At 40.5% G+C, this 23,235-nt stretch overlaps 2 protein-coding genes across 2 annotated transcripts in view; one reads left to right on the top strand and one right to left on the bottom strand.

The window, feature by feature from the left end:
- The window catches only part of cfdp1 (craniofacial development protein 1), a 27,592-nt gene extending 15,760 nt beyond the window's left edge, over window positions 1–11,832 (bottom strand). The window contains exons 1-5 of the mRNA XM_027161705.2: window positions 11,554–11,832; window positions 9,747–9,876; window positions 8,062–8,278; window positions 7,226–7,350; window positions 6,446–6,574 (exon numbers count right to left, since the gene is read on the bottom strand). Of these exons, the coding sequence (XP_027017506.1) occupies window positions 6,446–6,574; window positions 7,226–7,350; window positions 8,062–8,278; window positions 9,747–9,876; window positions 11,554–11,623 (671 nt within the window). The 5' untranslated portion in view covers window positions 11,624–11,832. The remainder of the gene's footprint in view (window positions 1–6,445; window positions 6,575–7,225; window positions 7,351–8,061; window positions 8,279–9,746; window positions 9,877–11,553) is intronic.
- A 1,965-nt stretch (window positions 11,833–13,797) lies between these two features.
- Window positions 13,798–23,082, top strand: tmem170a (transmembrane protein 170A). The gene is made up of 3 exons (XM_027161348.2): window positions 13,798–15,104; window positions 20,065–20,235; window positions 20,797–23,082. The coding sequence occupies exons 1-3, from the start codon at window positions 14,984–14,986 to the stop codon at window positions 20,925–20,927; spliced, it is 423 nt and encodes a 140-aa protein (XP_027017149.1). The 5' UTR covers window positions 13,798–14,983; the 3' UTR covers window positions 20,928–23,082.
- Window positions 23,083–23,235: the final 153 nt, after the last annotated feature.

The raw sequence follows: 23,235 nt of genomic DNA on the forward strand, positions 1-23,235 counted from the left end.
CTGCTACACTGCAAAAATTGTTCAGGAATGGTTTGAGGAACAAAAGTTCAGTGTGTTGGCTTGGCCTCCAAATTCCCCAGAACTCAATAAGATCAAGCATCTGTGGGATGTGCTGGACAAACAAGTCTGATCCGTGTAGGCCCCACCTCACAACTTACAGGGCTTAAAGGATCTGCTGCTAACGTCTTGGTGCCAGATACCACAGCACACCATCAGAGCTCTTGTGCAGTCCATGCATCAACAGGTCAGAGCTGTTCTGGTAGCAGAAGGTAGAACCTACACAATATTATTAAGGTGCTTTAATGTAATGGGTTATTAGTGTATATATTGCAGGTTTCCACAAACTCAACAATGCACCATTTAGTAAACAATATATAGTGCATCCTGTTACTCAGTGCGATTCTTGGACATGGGCAACAGTTCAGAGTGTTTACCACATTCCATGTTCACACTAGATTTACATAATCACTACATTAAAATGGCTCAGGCGCAAAATTAAGGCCTCCCATCAGTGTGCTAGATAAGCTCAAGGAAGCGTAATCTCTGCCAGTCTAACAACCTCGGTCTCCTTCCTGTAAGGAAGTCCTGTGAGAAACTAGTGTCCTGAGGGAAACCAGTGCAAGGCAAACTGAGCAGGAGAAAACCAGGGCCCCAATATATACGGACTCGGCTAGTTCATCTGTTCCCACAGTCTCTTAAAGTGAAACACCCTGCTGTCCCCCAAAAGCCTTTCAGTCTTTTTCCACTGACACAGCTGTGTGCTGGGAACTGAGGAGAAAATTCTCTTCCTCCCATAAGCCATGCTGTTAAAGCTAAATCACTAAAGCAGAGACCTGACGGTCAGCAATGACAGCTCTACACATGACAATTGGGACTAAATAAACACTGGCCTGGATACATTCTGAACACACTAAGAGAATGATTATCTACATGAAGTGGAAGGGATTCTGCTTTGAAGCATTTCCTTTCGATGGATAGCGATGTGAGGGTCATCATGGACGAATTCATCCATTCATTCATTCATTTTCTACCGCTTATCCGAACTACCTCGGGTCACGGGGAGCCTCAGGCGTCATCACGCATCAAGGCTAGGTACACCCTGGACGGAGTGCCAACCCATCGCAGGGCACACACACTCTCATTCACTCACACACTCCGGACAATTTTCCAGAGATGCCAATCAACCTACCATGCATGTCTTTGGACCGGGGGAGGAAACCGGAGTACCCGGAGGAAACCCCGAGGTACGGGGAGAACATGCAAACTCCACACACACAAGGCGGTGGCGGGAATTGAACCCCCAGCCCTGGAGGTGTGAGGCGAACGTGCTAACCACTAAGCCATCGAGCCCCCTATCTCGGACGAATTAAAAAACAAAAATTTGTGTAGAGATAAAAGAATGGTGTTTAGACTTTTAGGATTCAGCTCTTCTGAGAAATAAAGAACATGGGCCATGCTGTCCTAGAAAACTATCCATACCATGGTGGTGTGATATGATTCTATGTGAAGCAGACTATCACCACAGAGATTTGCCAACACTTACACTTACATTTATTATTAATGTTTTAAGGCTAATGTGAAGGAAAATCCATGAGATAAGTTAGTCATCACATTGAAATAAATAAGCTAATTGACTTGATTAAACAAGATGAGCACAATTAGTCTTCAAATATCCAACGTCTAGCATTTATTTTAGCAACACCACTTATAGTTTCTAGCAGTCATGACATCCTCAGGAGATTTGATCACGCTCGCACTACATCGTTCAATTTAGTCATTTCTACTCATTTGTAAGTGGTTGACATTTTTGTACAAGCAACAAGATCACATTTTTAGGGAAATATAATATCCTGTTTTTCAGTGTATCGTATAATTGTATATGTTATAAACAATCAACCACCAGGATTTCTTCTGTCTAAAGTTAATAAAAAAAAAAAACTACCAGTATAAAAGCTATGTCTCCCCACAAAAAGCTACACATTATAAATAATTGCACACTTGCCTCCATTAAACTGCAATTTTCCTATTTTGTGAGTTACAGGCAAAACTGAGCTGGTTAAAGAAATTAATTCATGCTTTCTTATCCGAGAATTTGACAGCACTGTGGTATGAATAGGTTTGGCTTATAGTCAAACCATACATATGTGTGAGGTCTCAGATACAATGTCACCAGAGATCTAGTCTTCCTGCATGTGTAACAAAGCCACAGAAGAATATCTGTACGGGTTTTGGCAGAGACGGGGACACAGTGTATTCGTGTCACATAGTGAAAAAGAAACTGTACCACTGATCTGAGCTGCTGAGAGTCGATGGGAGAAAAACGTGATGCCAAATGCTTGTACAAATCCAGCCATAAAATTCATCATTCAGCTTTAAAGAGGCAGCCAACAATAACTTCACTGATCACTCCTCTGTTACACACAGCATCTTTCACCTGCTTTACTGGAATAAAATAAACTCCTGCTGAAAGAAACAGTCAACATGTCTCTCACACACACACACACACACACACACACTCAATAGTAAACAATAAAACAGAGCTGAGAGATAATCCTACCAAAGCTGTTCTTATGAAACTTTTAACAATAATGCAGACTTTTCCTGAAGTTTTAACATTATAAGGATTAACTACTAAGGAGTTACCACAGAATCTCAAATCCTTACCTCTAAGACAACTCGTCTCTTAAAGAGCAAAATCTACACAGCAATTCTGAGCACTTTTCACTGAAACGTCATATGAAATGAATGAATGAAATGAAATGGGGGGTTAAGGGTCTTGCCCAAGGGCCCATGGCAGCTTGGCAGTGCTGTGGCTTGAACCCTGATCCTACGATCAACAACCACTCGAGCCACCACTGCCCACACAGTCTTAAATAAGGTGTTCAACAAAGACACATCTGAGCTGATCATGAACAAATGAAAATAATAATAATAATAATAATAATAATAATAATAATAATAAATAAAAATAAAAACAGAATCAACATTTCCATGCTTGTGTTTCAATTCATTTACCTTTTTTAAAAGCCTTTAAAAGTAATAAATGGGTCAAAAAATAGCTGGCAAGTGTGAGTTAGCTTTGTTCTCTTTATTCCCATGAACGCAGTGCAAGAAAATATATAAGACTTATCTGAATAAAGCATATTTTAATATAATGAGGTTTTCTGTTGAGAAACCAGTTGTAGTTAGTAACAGTGTTAATGTAATAGACATTGTTTCATCAGCCACAAAGCTGTGTAAAGTTATTCTACAAATCGCATATAAATTGTTCCAAAGTTTATTAAGTATAAATCGATTTAAGTAAATTTGATTCTGGAGAAATAAAGAACGAGTATATTTTCTGTTTCTGTTCCTAGCGAAATCTCATTTAATTCCGTTCATTTTTTAGCTACTACAAATGTGGCCGGAAAAAAAAGCACAGAGTTGAAAGGAGTATGTCGAACAGTGTATGAAGACTAACACAATTCCCACACAGTCACTAAGGATCAAACACGAACACTACACTTGCCCTTGATGACTCACAGAAACGTGTGCCTGTGTGTGTGTGTGTGTGTGTGTGTGTTCTGTAATAATAAAGGAAGGGGATATTTTAGGAGTCAGGAGATGGACCTCTATAATTAGAACTGAGACTGGAGTACATATGGCAGTCATTAGCTTTAGAGGACATGCATTTCCCAGCACTAAACTATATTCTGCTAGTCATACGCACTTTGGAAACGAAAATGAACAGACAAGAAAAGATGATGAAATTATTTTAGGAAATGCCAAGAACAGTCTGAGCGGCTAAACTTAAATCCGAGCGCATCTAGTTTTTCCAGATAGAGAGACAGACAGAATACAGCGCAGAGAAATCCTTTCTTGCTATCTCCCAGCTTTGGAGGTTAGGGTCGGAGCCCAGGGTCAGCCATGATACAGAGCCTCTGGTGTAGTGAGGGTTAAGGGCCATGCTCAAGGGCCCAACAGTGGCAGTGCTGGGGCTTTGAACCCTGATCAACAACCCAGAGATTTATCTGTGGCCGAACAATCTGAATACAGCGGAGTTGGGTGAAAATTCTGTTTCGAATCCAACTAGAATTAAATCAATTTATCAAAATACCTGCAGAAAATCACCACACACACCCCTGCTCTCAGAAAATGTTATACATCGTTTCAGATCCGTCAATCCAACTAGTATTCTACAAGATTACGGTTCACTAAAATGGACATAATTGAGAGCTAGTTAACGAAGTGAAAACTCCACAAGCTCCACAATATATGAGCTGAACTAGCATATGCTACTTGCTACATACAATATTTCTATTCATATGATAATGCTTAAAAGAAAAAAAAACGCATATTTTATATTTATATATGCGTGTGTCACATTCAGATACATTTAGTGCACTTTAATTGCATCTAAACTCCAAGTCAGTTCCGCAGTGGCAAGTTCAGGGTACATCACAATTTGTGCATTCTATCATTTTGTACAATCTATTTTAAAAATCAAACAAACTTGAATTTACTCTGGGATCAATAAAGTACCTATCTATCTATTCTGAAATGTTTCGACTGAAAAAAACAACCGACTCTGGATGATCAGCTAAACACAAATACTATATCCTTTGGGGCACATGCAGGTGGTGTAAAGGTACATTTACCTGACTGCACTTCAATTATGTGCAGGTTTCTCCCTGTCCCACACACACACACACACACACACACACACACACACACACACACACACACACAATCAATCTACCAATCAGCAGAGTGCTGAACAAGTGGCAGTAAATCTGGTTGGCCTTCTAATCGATAGCACTTAGCCCCTGCAGCCTTATTACACTATGACTTTCATCTCCTGCCCAATAAACACACAGACACAAACAAGAGCAGACACAAACAAAGAAACAGGAAGGAACACAGCACAAGACGAGACTGCATACTGCACACGAGTGTGCACCGTTACTGTGAATACAACAAAGAATATTCAGAAATTAGGAAGAGAGATTTTTCTACAATATGCTGAACATTAAACATTTGCAGGAAAGAAGGAAGAGAAAACGAGGGAGGGAGGGGAGGGAGCGGAAGGGAGGGAGGGAAGGAGGGAAGCATGATTAACAAAAGTCAGCAGTTTTGTGTTAAGGTGCAGTGAGACCGAGCAAAGTGAAGAAACAGAGAAAGGCACCATGCTGAGTCAGGTCTCAGAGACAAGAGAGCGAGACGGCTAAACAGATTAAGGAGGAGTTTGTTTCATTTCTGTCCCTTTACCATATTTAGGCAGAAAACACAACTAAAAAGCACAGTAGAGGAACATACAGAATCTGATCTCTCGCTTTATAGTAGTCTAAACTCTGTGGACACACAGACAATAACACACAGACACAGAGGGCATGTGAGATAGAACAACAGGGTGGGTTTGTTGTGATAAAAGTGAGCAAAAGACATTAGCAGCAGGATGAAATGAAAGACGGGTGCAACGTCCGTCTTGTCCGGAAAGGTATCTGGACACACAGCGCTTCCTGTAGCGGAAAGTAGAACTTCCTGTGCAGCTCCAGCCAACTGCCCGAGAGGAAATATAAACTTGTCCATCTGCAATTAAGCGCCATGGCAACCGTGTACAAAGAGCAGGAAAATTGGAGGGGGGGTGAACAGTAAACACTTGCCTGTTTACACACCTACCCCAGTATAAAACTGAGCATACACAAACTCCATTAGAGATACAGCTCCTAGGTTTATATACACCTTGTAGAATCTGCAAACTGTTAATAATTCAACATTTAAAGGGATCATAATAATAAGGTGTATACAGTGCTGTCCTGAATAACCTGTTTACACATCAACCACAAGACAAAAGAACTGAATTTACACAAACCAACAGCTCCAAAGTTTTCATACGCCTGATTCTTAAGAAATCGTCTTGTTACCTGGATGATCAGCAACTGTTTTTATGTTCTGTGATAGTTGTTCATGAGTCCCTTGTTCGTCGTGAGCGGTAAAACTGCCCGGTGTTTGCAGAAAAAGCCTCCGTCTTTTATTACCGAGCACAGCTGAGGGACTCGTACACTGTTAGAAACGGTGCTCAAGAAAGCAACACAAGTCATTTAGGGAGGGTAAAGTTTGAATGATGTAGTGTAAAGTGTCGTTTTGTTTTTCGTTATTCTTCCTCCACTTAGTGCTTCATCATCCTCTTGAAGTTGCAGTGTATATGACGTGTTGGCTTTTTTTGTCGTCAATTATACAGGTAACAGCACGCGGTATTAATAAACTGGTCTATGTAAATCCAGATATATCTATTATGTAAATGACCCTAAATACAGAATGCATGGTAAATATTGTTATGACCTCAACTGTAGGTTCCTACTTGGAATATTTGTAGAGATTTATCATCACACTCCCTCTAAGCATTTCCTATGAGAGACACACCGATGAACCTTTCAGACGGTGTACGGTGTGTTTGTGAGGATACCTGGGCCCAGCAGTGAGCGAGGATTCAGCTGAAGCTTTACACACAGAGGTCTGCTGCACCCCTTCCTTCTCCTCCTTTTTGAAGAAGCTTTTAGCCTCCCGGGAGTCAGCGTCCACCTCTTTAGTAACCCTGTAGACATGTGACACACATTACTACAAAAACTTGCGCGACTGCACGCAATTACATGCTAAAGCTATGTAACAGATGCTGATTCAAGAACATGTCGTTTTTCCTGACGTCTCTGTGCATGCTCCGTAAGATGACTAGTGTGTCAGGTGCAAGTTCAGGGAGTCTACAGTGTCAGTTATGATAAAGGGCAAGATCACGTTTTGCACTGATGCAGAAAAATACTGCAGCATTATGCTCTGTAGCTCTTCAAGTGACCATATGGTTTGTGCACATAACACCTTCCCATGGGTCACTGTGTCAGTGTGGATGCTGACAGATCTACAGCCTGATGCTGGATGTGGTTTAGTCACGAGAGCTGAAACCTTCAGTTATATATAATGGTGAAATTAAAGACAATTTAGATATCTGCCCTCTCTCTCTCTCTCAATTGTTCATTAATAAGATGCCCCCTCCTGTTATCGTTAAAAGACCAGATATACAGATTAAAGAGCTGAATATATGAATATGATCCATTGTACTTGCATTCGTCTTGCTTTCAGAATGATTAAAAAGGAGTGTCCTGCAATTCATCTCTATTCATTGAACATGCTACGCTGCCACCTTGTGATGGAAATCAGTAATTCAGGAGCAACAGCTTACTGAAGGACTTACCGAACTTCTTCTCCTGCAAAGTCAAACACCTTTGTTATTGTGATTTTGGAGGCCTCTGAGGCTTTCGGTTCTTTGTGTGGAGACTCTGTGCTGGATTTGGTGACTTTATCCGTATCGGCTGCGATCTACAAGCAAATGAGAACAAAATTGTTATTAAAAGAGTTCTCCAGAAAACACAAATTATTCCATTTCATTTTAAGAAAAACGTTTTTTTGTAATTTTACTGTATCTATGAAGTACAGTCGCATGTGTTCTTGTTTATCAGGCAGTTTATCAGTAAATAATTAATTAATAAATAATAAAAAAATAATTGTTTGTTAAAAGCGAAACACAACATGCTGTATATTACAAAATGCTTGTCAGTCAAAATCCGGCTTCTTACACAAATAATAAAAAAGTCTGTTTGCATGCGATCACACACCAGTGAGCTGTAGCTTAGGTGTCTATAGTTAAATTAAATATTTAACTTCTCATACACACATCGGCAGATGAGGATACAAACATGGGCCTCTTACATAATGATTACTAAAAACACATTTTTTTATTTTTAAGGTATTTTTTGTTATTTTCTCCCCTCTTTTTGTGCTATTTTGTAATTTATGAGTCTTTTATATTTTCTGTCTTAAGTCATGCATAAATTTGGTTTCTGGACGAGTCGCAGAGTAAGAAGTTAATTTTATCTTGGGTCATCAAACATTAATTGGAAATAAAAAAATACAACAAAAGTTTCCCTAGGAAACTTGCACTCACAGATTTTGCTTTATAAGCTCTTTGGCCAAAAAAATTATCATAAAAAGCGAAACTTTTGTTAGAACATTTCATTAATTATTGATCACCGATGGTGAAGCTGGAGCCTCGGATTTTGGTCTCGAACCGACATCACTTAAAAAACTAGCCCAAAGGTTGTCTGCCTTTTTCTTCTGCTCATCCTCTTTATTCTGGGTGGAGTCTGCTACTGTCCTTTCTTCAGGCAGTTTTAGTTCTTCCTCTTTTTGTTTGATGGCACCACCCTCATCACCTTCTTCCAGCTTTAATCCTCCTTTCTTCCTTTTCCTGAAAAAAATCAGAACAAAGCCGACTTATGAATCAGAAGAAGGTGGCTTGCTGTAGGTTTGGGACGGTAAAGGTAAAAAGAAGGCAGAATACGACCTTCGTTACTTTTTGATTTTCCTCAGTTACAATGTACAGAAACAGTGACTTGTTAAATTTGTTATGCAAGTTTAAAATTGTGCAGCCATCCATATTACACTAATATATATATATATATATATATATATATAGGGCTGACAACATTAACGCATGTGATTATTAAAAGAAATCCTTATCACGTTAAAATAATTAAACGCAAATACCACAAATAAATTACTGAAATACACAAAGGAACATCACTGAAATAATTTGCATATACAGTGGAGCAAGCACCAGTCATTTTTAAAAGAAATTGGTTCATCGAGATAAACAAAGCTCATCGAGTTTAAAATATCATAAAAGCAACACACATCACAGGTTCTACTAGCAAACCAACGAGTAGTGTGCAACAACCCACACCGGATCTGTGTGTACGGCGTGTGAGTAGACAAACGCCAGCCGTATGCCTGAGCAGCTGACTAGAAAACTACGCTTGTGTGTGTTCTGTTTTAGTTTGGTAAGCAGGAAATTGAAATGGGGTTGAAACGGATGGTTAGCTTTCCTGGATACAACAATTTTGTAAAATGTCAAAAATAAACATGCTAGACAAAATAAAGAGCATGTTTAATTTCAATATAAAAGTGTGCACTTAATCACAGTCAATCACACAAAAAGATTACAAATTAAATCTACTGGCATGTATATTTATTTATAGTTAAATATTTTTAGATATTTCAGTGTTTGGGTTTAGTGTCGTTATTCATTTTCTTTTTAACTACTGTATCTCGTGTGTGTGCATCGACTTAGAGTCCTTTTCCAACCTCTCCTCTGTTTGCTAAGACCGCTTGCGACATGTGGCTGGTGTTGTGTGGCTGGCGGTAAGCTCATTTTTCGTTGAAACAGACCTGTCAATCAATTTTGAATCCACTCTGTAGCAGTTACTTTAGTGTAGAGTTATGCAACATTCGGGTCCAGTCAGGTTTAAAAAAAATTGGCAACGGCTCTGGTCTAATTTTTTCGGGTTTGTCTCAGGTCGGGTCTTTCTTAAAAAATAAAATTAAATTATGCACGTCGGGTTTGGGTAAAAAGTGATTCGGGTCGGGTATATTTCTTTAGTCCTCTAGAGCAGAGTCTCCCACTACTGTTTACAGCTCCCTATTCTACATGGACATAATAGTAACAGGAACAGTTCCTTCCTGACACAATAGATAAAGTGGTCAGATGCGAGATCATTAAGAAATGACGTTCAAACCGATTGGATTTATCCTCATTGAACCATTTCCTTTTGTAAAGCTCATACCTCAAAGTAAAAACAAACACTATACATGATTATACGTGCAAAAACATTTGCAAGAATATTCACACAATGCTCAGGGCAGGAGTTATGTTGTACCTTGCAGAAAGACCTTTACTTGATTTCTTTTTCTTTTTGACCTGCTCGCTCAATGCTTGGCTTTGGTCCTCTGCATCCAGGCCATCTTCCTTTTCACACTCATTCAAGTCATCTTCACTCAGGTTGTCATCTGCCCAACAAAAGCAAACAAAATGAGGATCAGAGGTGAGACAGATCGGATGTTCTCTCCGGTAAGTCAAGGGACAACAATACAATCTATAATTTTGTTTCACTTTGTAGCCCTCAATGTATGAAAGGTGGTTTACTTATCCAGTGGATAGATTTTGGATTGGACTTGATTGGTAATTAGACTGGATTTATAGTTCTTATTACATCTCAAACCACAGTCATGCTGCTCAACCACTTTGTTCCACACACACACTGAGAGCACTTTATTAGAAACACACAGATACATCCAGCATCTTCAGGTAATGACTATCAGAATGGAGAATATGGATCTCAGTGGGTTTGACTCAGTGGATATTCCTAGACCTGCTGAGATTTTAGGATTTTCACACACAGTCCCTATTAAAAGGTACAGTAAACATCCAATGAGCAACAGTTCTACTGATGGAAAAACCTTGTTGACGAGAGATCAACTGAGAAGGACAAACCTGATCGGAGCTGCCAGAAAGGTTACAGCAACTGAGATAAGCACTGAACAGTTGTGGTGAGCAGAATAGCATCTCACAATCTCAATATTCACACATCAGTATTCACATGGGGCAGTGGTGGCTCAACTGGTTAAGGCTCTGGGTTGTTAATCGGAGGATCGGAGTTCAAGGACCAGCACAGCCAAGCTGCTACTTGCCCTCAACCCTCCCTGCTACAGGGGTGCTGTCATAGCTGCCTCTGCACTCTGACCCCAAACTCCTCAGTTGGGGTATGTGAATAAAATAATTCTACTGTGCTGTAATGTATACGTGGCGATAATAAAGGCTACTATGCCCCGTTCTGTTCTATCAAACCTTGATAGAACACTAAAGCTGCCCAACAAAACTAGATGGCTGAAGACCAGAAAAACATAATATGGTCTGATGAATCTTTATTTCGACTGAGGCACACTGATGGTCAGGTCAGTGGCATAAATCCATGGACCAGGCTGTCAACAGTCTGGTAGAAGTGATGTGATGGTGTGGGGAAAGGTTTCACGGCTCACTCAATACCAGTCATCTTACCAGTTCATCGCTTAAATCAGCAGTGTCCAATCTTATCCACAATGGGCCGGTGTGGGTGCCAAGGTTCTCATCCCAACCCAGCAGAAGCCACACCTGATTAATCAGTTGTTCTTAGCTTTTAATAGACCCTGGTATTTCCGGATAAGACTGGACACCGCTGCCTTAAATGCTGCAGACTATTTTGGAATTATTGCTGATCATCTGCATCTGATTCATGGCCACAATTTAGCCACCTTCTAATGACCAAATGCAGCATGATGATTCCAACAGGACAGAGAGCAAAAACACTTATTTTATGTACATGTCAATGGGTTCAGTGTTCTTCAACAGCCTTCTCGTTGATCTGAATCCAGCAGAACACCTTTGGGATGTGAGATTCACAGCATCTGATATAACTGCAGGAAATACATGATGCAGTCACATCATCATGGACCAGAATGTGGACTAATAATAACCCAGTGTTAGTGTTGTGGTCCTCGATAACAAACAGAAGCACTGTTTAAATCCTACACTGTCCATGTAGAAACTCCCTCAGACCGTTATGACGTGATTAGCTTACTTAGCTAAACAACGTTAGCTCGTTAGCTCGCATGCTAAACGTGTGTTAGCAAACATCACAAATCTCTCACCAGAAGGAACGTAGTCTTCATCTTCATTTGAAGAATAATCCTCAGAGTCGTAGTCGGAATAATTCATCATTTTCTTCTACAATTATTCGAAAAATATCAGATAACTAAAAAGATTAATACATTAAAAAACAAAACAACAACACCTGCTGTATTGCTACTCCGCGCATGCGCAGTGAGTAAGTGGTGTGAAACGTTTGTTTTTATTCCTCCATGTCGCACAGAACTGGCGCCAAAAAACGTTCACCAGATACATATACAATATACAATAAGAAAGAATGGCGACTAAAGGAAGTGCAAGGCTTCTCCGTTAAATGAATGCCGTTTGGACAATAAGGTTATGGTGCATTACCGCCATCCACTGGTCTGGATACTGGCGCTGCTTCACCTCTGTGTTTGAACTCGTTCGTTTAACTTCACTGTTTATTAAGTGAAACGCAGCCTATTGACTGAATAATGTGATCAGATTTATCAGTCCTTAAACCGTCCAGATTGAGAGTCTGAGCCAATGTTGGGCTCTAATTCTTGTTCTTTGTTGATATCAGTGGAACCTGATGTGTTTTGTTACGGCTGAAGCTCATCCAAGTCAAGAAGCTTTTATTGTCATTTCAACCATATATAGCTGTTGCAGTGCACAGTGAAATGAGACGTTTCTCAGGATCGTGGTGCTACATAAAACAAACACAGACCTAAGGACTTAAGTTAGTTAGTCCTAGTCGCAAAGTGCATCTGTGCAACCTGCTGCAAACTGCAGGACAAAAGACAGTGCAAATAAAATAATTACAAGATATTACACAAAATACATCACACAAAAAGACAGTACACAAAATACATCAGAATCAGGTTTATTGGCCAAGTGTGTTGACACACACAAGGAATTTGGCAGACGATGAGATACAATATAGACAGAATGAGTATTAAATATGAATATAGAATATGAACGATCAGTTATGTACATAAAGTGTGGGAGCACAAATAATATGTGCAATATGCTTTTTGTACAATATACAGTAGCAGTAGTGTGTAATATACAGATGATGTGATGACGGACAGTCCTGATAATGCAGTACTTATAGATAAGAAGCAGTGAATATAGTTATGGTGAGTTGTTAATCTGTGTCTGGCAGTTTTAGTAAGGAGCTGAGAGAGGTTGTGTCCAGGGTAAGAAGGGTCAGAGGTGATTTTTCCTGCCCGGTTTCTGGTTCTTTTGTCGTATAAGTCCTGGGGAGTGGGCAGGGGGGCACAATTTATTTTTCCCTCTGTTTTTACTGTGCGTTGCAGTCTGTCCCTGTCCTGTTTTGTTGCTGCACCAAACCAGGAGGTGATGGATGTGCACAGGACAGATTCAATGACTGCATTGTAGAACAGCATCAACAGCTCCTGTGGCAGACCGTACTTCCTTAGTTGGTGTAGAAAGTACATCCTCTGCTGGGCCTTTTTGATGATGGAGTTTATGTTGCACTCCCAGTTCATGTCTTGGGAAATGGTAGTGCCCAGAAACTTGAAGCCTCCACAAATGTCACCGGGCTGTTGGATATTGTGGGGGGGAGTAGTGTTGAGGGGTATTTCCTAAAGTCCACTATCATGAGTTTAACAGTTTGGTCACTTGAAGTGCAGTCATTAGTGTAGAGAATAGCAGTGGGGAGAGGACACATCCATGGGGAGCGCCAGTGCTGATTGTCCAAATGTTGGAGGTGACACCTCCCAGTCTCACCTGTTGTTTCCTGTTTGTCAGGAAGCTGGTGATCCACTGACAGATGGAAGGGGGGGTACAGTGAGCCTTAGGAGTTTGGAGTGGGGAATTTCTGGAATTATGGTATTAAAGACTGTCCCCAGGCAGTCCAGTGTCCACTGATCTGTTTGCACGTGTTTTTTTCTTATTACACATTACTTTCATAATGGACATGCAGGATCTACACCTGATTCTACCTATTTAATCAGTTGATCTTGGCTTTCAATACTCTGTTTTGGTTGGAATGAAATCCTGCACCCTGACCAGCCCTTTCCTTTCCACCTCCTTTTATAGAGCGAAATAGCATGTTGTGAGTGAAAATCCCAAGATTTCACCAGGTTCTGAAATACTCACCACCAGTGTGAGTGCAAGCTATCTTTCCAACCAAGATGAAGCTGCAATCAACTGATTAACCAGGTGGAATCAGGTGTGGCTTCTGCTTAATTAGAATGAAAACCTGCACCCATATTGGTTAAAAAGGACACCCCTAACAACCATGCCATGAGTGTATTTGCTGATATCACACTTATTTCATTCATTCTGTTGTGTAACATAAATATTAATTGCAGTTCTTGGCCTGTATCATTGCATGATGGTTGCACTGTGCTGTAGCCAGATGGTCTTTTTGCTGGATGACTAACTATAAATGTGCAGGTTTCCATTGAATTTGATGATGAATGTAGCTTGAGAATTCATCCTGTACCGTAAGCAGTGTGAATTGTGGGTAATAATACAGTGCACTATATTGTAGAGACTATATTTTGTAAAATGAGAATAGGGGAAACAACATGGCTGTATCACAAATAGCTGCCATCCAAAGTCGTTCACTGGGGTTAGCATCAGGGCTCTGTGCAGTTCTTAAGAATTCCTTGAGTTCTTATTCTCCAATCTTATCAAACCGTGTCTTCATGGATGTGGACCACTGATTTGTGCATTGTGGCATTGCTATGCCGGAACATTTTAGGACCTAAAAGTGCCAGTGAAGTTGTTAGAATTCTAAACTCATTCTTTGCAATTCTGTGTTTGCAAAGAAAGTGGTTTGGGAAAGAACCACATATGGGTGTGATGGTTAGGTTCCTGCAAACTATGTCCATACACTGTATGTTCACTGTATTCTACATACATGTATAGATCTTACTTATCCAGTGATAATCAGTGCTCTACAACAATAATAAACTTCACAGTCCTGTTAGATGCTTTTAATCTAATTCATCTTCTCCAAGTCTAAAACTCATATTAGGGAGCCATGTTATTTTGAGGTCTTCCCATCTGTTTCCTCCTTTAGATGGCCGAGTAGGAAAATCCACATGGTTTACAGATCTAGTTCTTCTACGGAATGCACAAAGGGACAAAACTGTGTCTTGTCTGGTTCTTGTAACCGCAATAGCAGCAATCTTTTGTCTTCTATGCATTGCAATAATTTCTACTGTGTTTTTCAGTGGCGTACAATGTGCCTTATGTGCAATTTTTGCTTTTCCGCTATTTGAATTTGCATGAAATTAAAGACGAAACGCTACAAGGTCACTGTGTGACGTCAGCGGTTGTGTTTTGGTTAGTAGTAGCTAGCCAGTAGAGGTTGCGAAAGATTAGCACGGTTGCTAATGGTTTTGTGCTGGAGAAACACAGTCCTCGAGTTTCTAATGGTTTTATTTGGACGTTGGAGTGATTTGACTAATGGTCGCAGTGTACAGTTTGTGAGAAATGCAGGGAGACTATAATTTACCGGAAATAGGATTTGTACAACAAATTCTAAGTTTGAATTTGGTCCCAAGGAAAAATGCTACCTGTGGGAGAAACGACACGGCCCTGTGTGACTTTTCAGGTAAGAACTGCATTTTATTCTGGCGTTTTTGTTTACAATGATCTGTTGTTAAACGATTTTAGGACCTAGCCACAGTGTAGCTAATGACGCCGGCCACGGTTTAGCTTATTGAACTAGCCAGGGTGTAGCTAACGACGCTAGCCAGGGTGTAGCTAACGACGCTAGCCAGGGTGTAGCTAACGACGCTAGCCAGGGTGTAGCTAACGACGCTAGCCAGGGTGTAGCTAACGACGCTAGCCAGGGTGTAGCTAACGACGCTAGCCAGGGTGTAGCTAACGACGCTAGCCAGGGTGTAGCTAACGACGCTAGCCAGGGTGTAGCTAACGACGCTAGCCAGGGTGTAGCTAACGACGCTAGCCAGGGTGTAGCTAACGACGCTAGCCAGGGTGTAGCTAACGACGCTAGCCAGGGTGTAGCTAACGACGCTAGCCAGGGTGTAGCTAACGACGCTAGCCAGGGTGTAGCTAACGGGATGTGCGTTCCTCAAATGCAATGAAAAGTGGTGTGTTTTATTTGTCTCGTGTAGTAATACAATTCTATTTAGGTTTGGTGGCAGAGAAACTTGTAAAAAATCTCCTGGGTTTTGTATCATTCAATTGGTAATTTATCGACTGTCCCTAAGTGACACACCACTGAATATTAGTCAAATGTCTAACCTATATCTAACTTCATCTCGGTGTCAATGGCAAGCAGAATGGGAAGAATGATAAATTATTAAAAATAAACCAAAGTAAATAAATTAAAAATGGTGCTGACAGGTGAGGAGAGTGTGCAGAGAAGATGGGAGGAGTATATTGAGTTGCCGATGAATGAGGAAAATGAGAGAAAAAAAGAAGGGGGAAGAGGTGAATATTGTTGGTCCAGATGACATACCTGTGGATGTGGCTAGAAGAGACCGCAGTAGAGTTTCTATCTAGATTGTTCAACACGATTTTAGAAAGTGAGAAGGAATGGAAGTGTTCTAGTGCCGATCTTTAAGAACAAGGGTGATGTGCAGAGTTGTAGCAACTGCAGAGGTGTAAACTTTAAGCTATGGGTAAGAGTAGTGGACGCTAGGCTAAGAAATGATGTGGATATTTATGAGCAGCAGTATGGCTTCATGCCCAGAAAGAGTACAACTGATGCAATTTTTGCTCTGAGAATTTTAATGGAGCAGTACAGTGATGGTCAGAAGGAGCTGCACTGCTTCTTTGTGGATTTAGAGAAGGCGTATGACAAGGTGCCAAGAGAGGAGCTATGTACTGTATGAGAATGTCAGGAGTGGCAGAGAAGTACATCAGAATAGTTCAGGATATGTATGAGAGGAGTATGACAGCAGTGAGATGTGCTGCAGATCAAACAGAGGAGTTCAAGGTGGAGGGGCGGCTACATCAGGGATCGACTTTGAGTCCCTTCTTGTTTGCGATTGCGATGGACAGATTGACAGATGAAGTCAGACAGGAATCTCCATGGACCATGATGTTAGAGGATGACATTATGATCTGTGGTGAGAGTAGGGAGCAGGTGAAGTTCTGCTTTGGAAAGAAGAGGAATCAAAGTCATAATAGTAAGAGAGAATACATGTGTATGAAGGAGTGGAAAGGAAGTAGAACAGTGAGGTTACAGGGGGCTGAGGTCAAGAAGGTGCAGTAGTTTAAGTATTTGTGGTCAACCATCCAGTGTGATGGGAGTGTGGAAAAGAGGTGAAGTGGCGAGTGCAGGCGGGTCGGAGTGGGTGGAGAAAATGTATTTAATATTTGATTAATATCTGTATTTGTCATGAGACCACAGAAGCTGGTATGGCGATAACCTTAAAATATATCTGAAATAAATATAACAGCTTTTTATTTAAGTGTACCAACTTTCAAAACTACAAATACATAGATGATAGATGATATATTATATATGCCCTGATTTAACAATTTGAACACATAAAATATTTAAACTGCCCAAGATGGTAGAAAGGTTAGATATGAGCCTGCTGACTGACACAGAACTGCTCTTTTGGCTTCTGTTGAGCGTTAACCTGTATAAGCATACTCCGATGTCTTAAATTGCAGTGCTCATACACACACAGCTTAAAGATTGTCAGCTCTGCTAATATAATATAGTCAAAATTCACTGTATATCATGGCCGTTTAATAACTAGATGCTAATAATCACACAAACAAGTTTAGTAAAATGTTGATGTGTAATAAATAAGACCACATAAAAACTAAAGCTATGCCCAATACTACACATTATGCATTTAATCAGAATCAGAAAGAGCTTTATTGCCAGGTATGTTTTCACATGCAAGGAATTTGTTTGACAGAAGCTCCACAGTGTAATAGACTGACATATATAGTATAGACAAATTGTATGTACAAATGTGCAAGTGGGAAATGTGCAATTGAAATATAAATAGTATGTGTTTTAAGTAAATGATGTGTAAGAATAGTGTTGTGTATGTTAAGTGTTCATCAGATGGATTGCCTGAGGGAAGAAACTGTTCCTGTCTGGTCGTTCTGGTGCTCAGGGCTCTGTAACTTCGACCAGATGGCAAGGGGTCCAGAGTGATTGTCTTTGCCCTTTTGCACACTCTGGAAAAGTACAGATCTTGGAGAGTGGGGAGTGTTGTGCCAATGATTCGTTCAGCAGTCCGGACTACCCTCCGTAGTCTTCTGAGGTCACATTTGGTAGCTGAGCTGAACCAAACAGTCACTGAGGTGCAGAGTTCAATAATTGCAGTATAGAACTGTTTCAGAAGGTTGAACTTCCTCAGCTGGTGAAGGAAGTACAACCTCTGCTGGGCCTTTTTCACAATGGAGTCTATGTGACTTCAGGTCCTGGGAGATTGTGGTTCCCAGGAATATGAATGACTCCACTGCTGTCACAATGCTGTCCATGATGGTGAGTGGGGGGAGAGCACGGGGGTTTCTCCTGAAGTCCACTATCATCTCCACTGTCTTGAGCGTGTTCATCTCTAGGTTGGTATGACTGCACCAGACAGCCAGCTGTTCAACCTCCTGTCTGTAAGCAGACTCGTCACCGTCCTGGATGAGGCTGATCAGTGTGGTGTCGTCTGCAAACTTCAGGAGCTTGACAGAGGTGCAGTCATTTGTGTACAGGGAGAAGAGCAGTGGAGAGAGGACACAATGCTGAGGGGCGCCAGTGCTGATGGTGCGGGTGCTGGATTTGAGTTTTCCCAGTCACACTAGCTGCTGCCTGTCTGTCAGAAAGCTTGTGATCCACTGACAGACGGAGGAGGGCAGGGAGAGCTGGCTTAATTTGGGCTGGATTAGTGATGGGATAATGGTGTTAAATCAGAGGCTGAAGTCCACAAACAGGATCCTTGCATAAGTCCCTGGTCTGTCCAGATGCTACAGAATTGTCCCATATTGACTGCATCATTCACAGACCTGTTTGCTCTGTAGGTGAACTGCAGAGGGTCCATAAAGGGTCCAGTGATGTCCTTCAGATAAGCCAGAACCAGTCTTTCAAATGATTATATGACCACAGACGTTGGAGCCACAGGTCTGTAGTCATTAAGTCCGGTAACTTTGGGTTTCTTTCTGAAGGGGATGATGATTGAGCTTTTGAAGCATGAGGGGAAGCAAGTCGTGGCCTAATGGTTAGAGAGTCTGACTTGTAATCCTAAGGTTGTGGGTTCGAGTCTCGGGCCGGCCACGACTGAGATGCCCTTGAGCAAGGCACCAAACCCCCCAACTGCTCCCCGGGCGCTGCAGCATAAAAATGGCTGCCCACTGCTCCGGGTGTGTGTTCATGGTGTGTGTATGTTCACTGCTGTGTGTGTGCACTTTGGATGGGTCAAATGCAGAGAACGAATTCTGAGTATGGGTCACCATACTTGGCCGTATGTCACTTCACTTGTCACTTCACTTGTCAGACAGCTCCAGTGATCTGTTGAAGACCCGTGTGAAGATGGGGGCCAGCTGATCAGCACAGGTTTTCAGACAGGCTGGTGAAACGCTGTCTGGGCCTGGTGCCTTTCTTCTCTTGATCATCTTGAAGACCTGACACACATCATCTTCACTGAACTGAATTTTAGGTCTGGCAGAGTCTGGGGTTCCAGGAGATGTGAATTGGTGTAATTGCTCCACTCTGTGGTGTAGTGAGTGAATTTTAAAGGGCAGTATTGTCTCAGATGGAACTTAGATGGGATTTTTTTTTGTTAACAGGAAGTAGAAGCTGTTTTCCAGTTGCTGGCAAATGACATCAATGTAAAGCCACTAGCTTTAGAATACTTTGACTTTAAAATGTTGAAAAAGAAATCACACAGTGTGGGTTAATTTGAAAGATGTCTTGTCCACTGGCGTGTTTTGTTGAATTCTTTTCCCCTTTTCACTCTACGTAAACAATGCTGCAAGCATTTAGTGTGTGAAGTGTCTATTTTTTAGGTTGTATACATGCTTATTTTAGTTGGAAATATGTGTACACGCTTTACTCACAATATGTATAGTACAAAATGACAAATGTGCATGAGTATGTGATTTAGAGATGTAGTGATTCATGAGGCTCATTTTAAACTAAAATTTTAAAACCTTTGATACCGAGATCATGACGTGTTTGCTGCCTTTTGAAAATGAACTCGGTTCTAAAAACGTCCTGAAAGTACTGTAGCTCTCTAACTGAAACTGTTTTTGATCTACCTTTTAACATCTATGTATTATTTGCTTGATATTATATTGATGTCTGAATATGAGCTGATCCTCAATACTTTTTAATAGTTTAAAAAGAAGTTTCTAAACTGTCTCTGTGAAGGTGACCAGGATTTTATTTTACATTATGATGTCGTCTTGCCTGAGCTACTTGACTTTGTATAATTGTCTGCTCCAACACTACAGGTATAAAAGCAAATCAATGAACAGGGTCACTAATTATTAAATAATTAGGCCAAGTGGATTTTTGTGCCAATTAGTTGCCTTTATACACAGCATGTTCTTTCATAATGATGTTTTTCTTTTCCCCTTGTTCTCAGAGATGTGGTATGGTGTGTTCCTGTGGGCTGGAGTGTCTTCACTGGTGTTCCACCTTCCCGCAGCACTACTGGCCCTCGCCACTCTACGCGGACATAAGATAGCACGCTTCTTTCCCCTCGCCATCATGCTCATGGCCATTATAGGTCCTCTGTTGGGAGGCGTGCTCACCAGTATGTACCTCAGCCTATCATAAAACACTGGATTAAAAATCAAGAGCTCTAGTTTGGTCATTGGAGTTTAGTAAAGTTTCATTTTTATAAGGTGCTTGTATTTGGCTTTTTAAAATGTTTAAAACAACAAAACTGACATGAGTGTATATTTTCAATAAAACACAAATATTGTGTGGTGCTATTTGCTCACACATTTTGACAGAGACAGCTTGTGCAAAGCCTGTGTGTAAATAATAAAAGACTCTTACACTAACACTTCTCAAATGGATTATTGTTTTTTTTTTGTTTTAACAGTAACTCATGCCTAGGATCTTCAGCTGAGGTTTACATCAGAGATTGTTCTTATATGCAGGTTTACACAAGCGTAGGAGCTCTGTGGATAGAAATCTATATTTTTGTTTAACTTCTATCATATTTCATGCATGGAAATTCTTTTGCAAGCGTTTTCTGAATGAATTCGATCTTCAAGTCTGGCTTGATGAACGAGGTACAGTGACTGTTTTATCTTGGCTGTAGCAATTGGTACATTATGTGATGGAAGTTTCTTGTGGCTTGTTCCAGGTGCAGCCATAGCAGGGGTCTACATGGCAGCAGGGAAGAGGATGATCTCGCTGGAGGCTTTCGTGTTTGGAGTAGGACAGTCTTTCTGTGTTCTTGTTATCTCTTTCCTCAGAGTGTTGGCCACGCTGTAGCACTGAGGAGCCTGAGAGACTGTGAGAGCTCTGGACCTGCGTCACTTCCCCTGGATGTTATATGCAAAAACACTGAGGCCTTATTTTCCACTTCTGTACCCACACATTTCAGAGAGCCATTTCTCCCTTCAAATGTTTTAGGTGGACCTTGTTTCTCTGTGAACGGTGGACAGATGGCAAGCTGGGTTTAATATGAGAGCTGTCCTTGATTCACAAGTCCTGTGAAGATGTCTTACTTGTAGGTTTGCTGATAAATCATGCAGGCAAACGTTACAGCAAAAAGCTGCAAACAGCTCCTCAGAACAACCTTGTTCGACTTCTCAAAACAAAATCGCACTTTCTCTGGGTTTTACAGCGGTGAATGTTATCATGATGATCTCACCCCATTTGGAAAACCTGAACACCATTCATGTTGTAATTGTTTAAATATTTTACCTTCAGTGTACACTCAGCAAAAAATTTTATATCCTAAAGGTGGTTTTTTTTTTCATGACATTGTTTTGAACAATGTTGCATTTTTTTTGCCATTCAGTTTTTACACACTTACATTAAAAAAAAAATCAGTTGTATTTATTTAACATGTACATTATAAATTCACTAAGCACTCTATTAGGAACAGCTGTAAATGTAGTCATTCACTGTCTGGCAGCACTGTAACGCATATAATCATGCAGCTGTACGCAGCAGCTTCAGGTAATTAACCATCACATCAAACATCTAAGCTCTGTGGATGTTGTCACTAAAGCGGCTGGTTTAAGTATTTCTTTAACTGCTGGTCTCCTGGGAATTTAACACACAATGGTCTCTGGAGGTTTTGTCAGAAGAGAATTTGCAGGCTGAAACTCCTTGTTGATGACCGTGCGCAGAGGAGAATGACCAGACTGCTCTGCACCGACATGACTGGGAACCTGTTCAACCCCAAGTGGAAAGAACAAATTCACCTGGTCTTCAACTGTTCAGTGTCAGAGAGTCTGTGCCTACCATAGACTTCTTCCATGATAGATTCTTGTTGTATCTTCTGCTTATTTGAGTTACTATAGACTTCTTTTCAGCTCTAAACGACTCTGAGTATTCTCTAATCTCCCATCAGCAAGGTGTTTCAACCTGCACTTTTTTTAATGGTTTTCAAATTGTTGTGTATAAACTGTAGAGGTTTTGTGTAAGTATCCCAGGAGATCCACAGTTTGACACAGACCAGCCCATCTGCCACCACCACCATGCCATGGCTATTTAATATATTATGCTTATGCCACATATTTGGATGATTAGATTACATTAGACTACATTAATTTACTTGTGTACCTGCTAATTTGGACAGTAAGTGTTTATTCTTCCATTGGCATTGTTTGCATATTTCATGTAAATGTCAGTTGTTTTGCTTTCCACCAAAGAAATTTTAACGCTAATATAAATGTATTGTATAATTTACCTACTGTGACCTTTTGATCTTGTCCTGAAAAGGCTTTATGCAATTAAATGACTCCTAAGTCAACAAGCACAGCATAAAGTTAAAATAATTTAACTTAGTGTCAGTAGAAATAAAAGGCTACTTCAATAGACGCCTGTGAAGTGGACGCAGCAAAGCAGATAGAGTTTTGCTGAACAGATCGCTCAGTCTTGTGGAAGTAAGCAGCAGGTTCAGCTGCTGTTGTGTCGTAGCAGTTTGGCTCAGGTAATCTGTCCGGGTGAGGGATTTATTTAAAGGTACGCTGCACAACAAAAGCATACTAACAATGAACCTTTAGCATGATCTGATTTGCGTAATGTAGACTTTTCCTAACAAGTCTTTATCCTTTATTCCTATTTTTTCAACAACAGACTACATAGGTCAAGGTTTCTTTCTTGCTTTTTTTTTTTTTTTTTAAACAAACCTTGGTAACAGTGTAGACTAAAAGCGGTCCTCAAACATTAAAGTAGACCGAAGCTGAAATGTTGAATGATTTTTATGTAAATTTTGGAGAGATTTTCCTAAAATCCATAGACCCTCCTTAGTGACTCAGCATTGTTTTCCTCATTTGTCTTTAGTTTTTACTGCAAATCACATTTAATGTATATTTAATGTATAGTATGGGTCTATGATTTCCTTATTTTGTAAGATGTCCATTTTTTATTCATCATTGTTTTCATGTAATGAAATAAAAGAGTTTAGATTCTAGTTGATGTCATGTTATTAATTCTGCAGTAGTGTCTGCAAAAAAAAGAACACTAATACTGTAATATATCCTTTCTGTTAATTGTTATTTTGCACATCCATGCCAACACCAAATGTTCATGATAAAATAGGTCACCTCTAGGTGAGTGTCTGAAC

Source organism: Tachysurus fulvidraco, chromosome 13 (genome assembly GCF_022655615.1).
Source record: "Tachysurus fulvidraco isolate hzauxx_2018 chromosome 13, HZAU_PFXX_2.0, whole genome shotgun sequence".
In the NCBI taxonomy this organism is placed as follows: domain Eukaryota; kingdom Metazoa; phylum Chordata; class Actinopteri; order Siluriformes; family Bagridae; genus Tachysurus; species Tachysurus fulvidraco.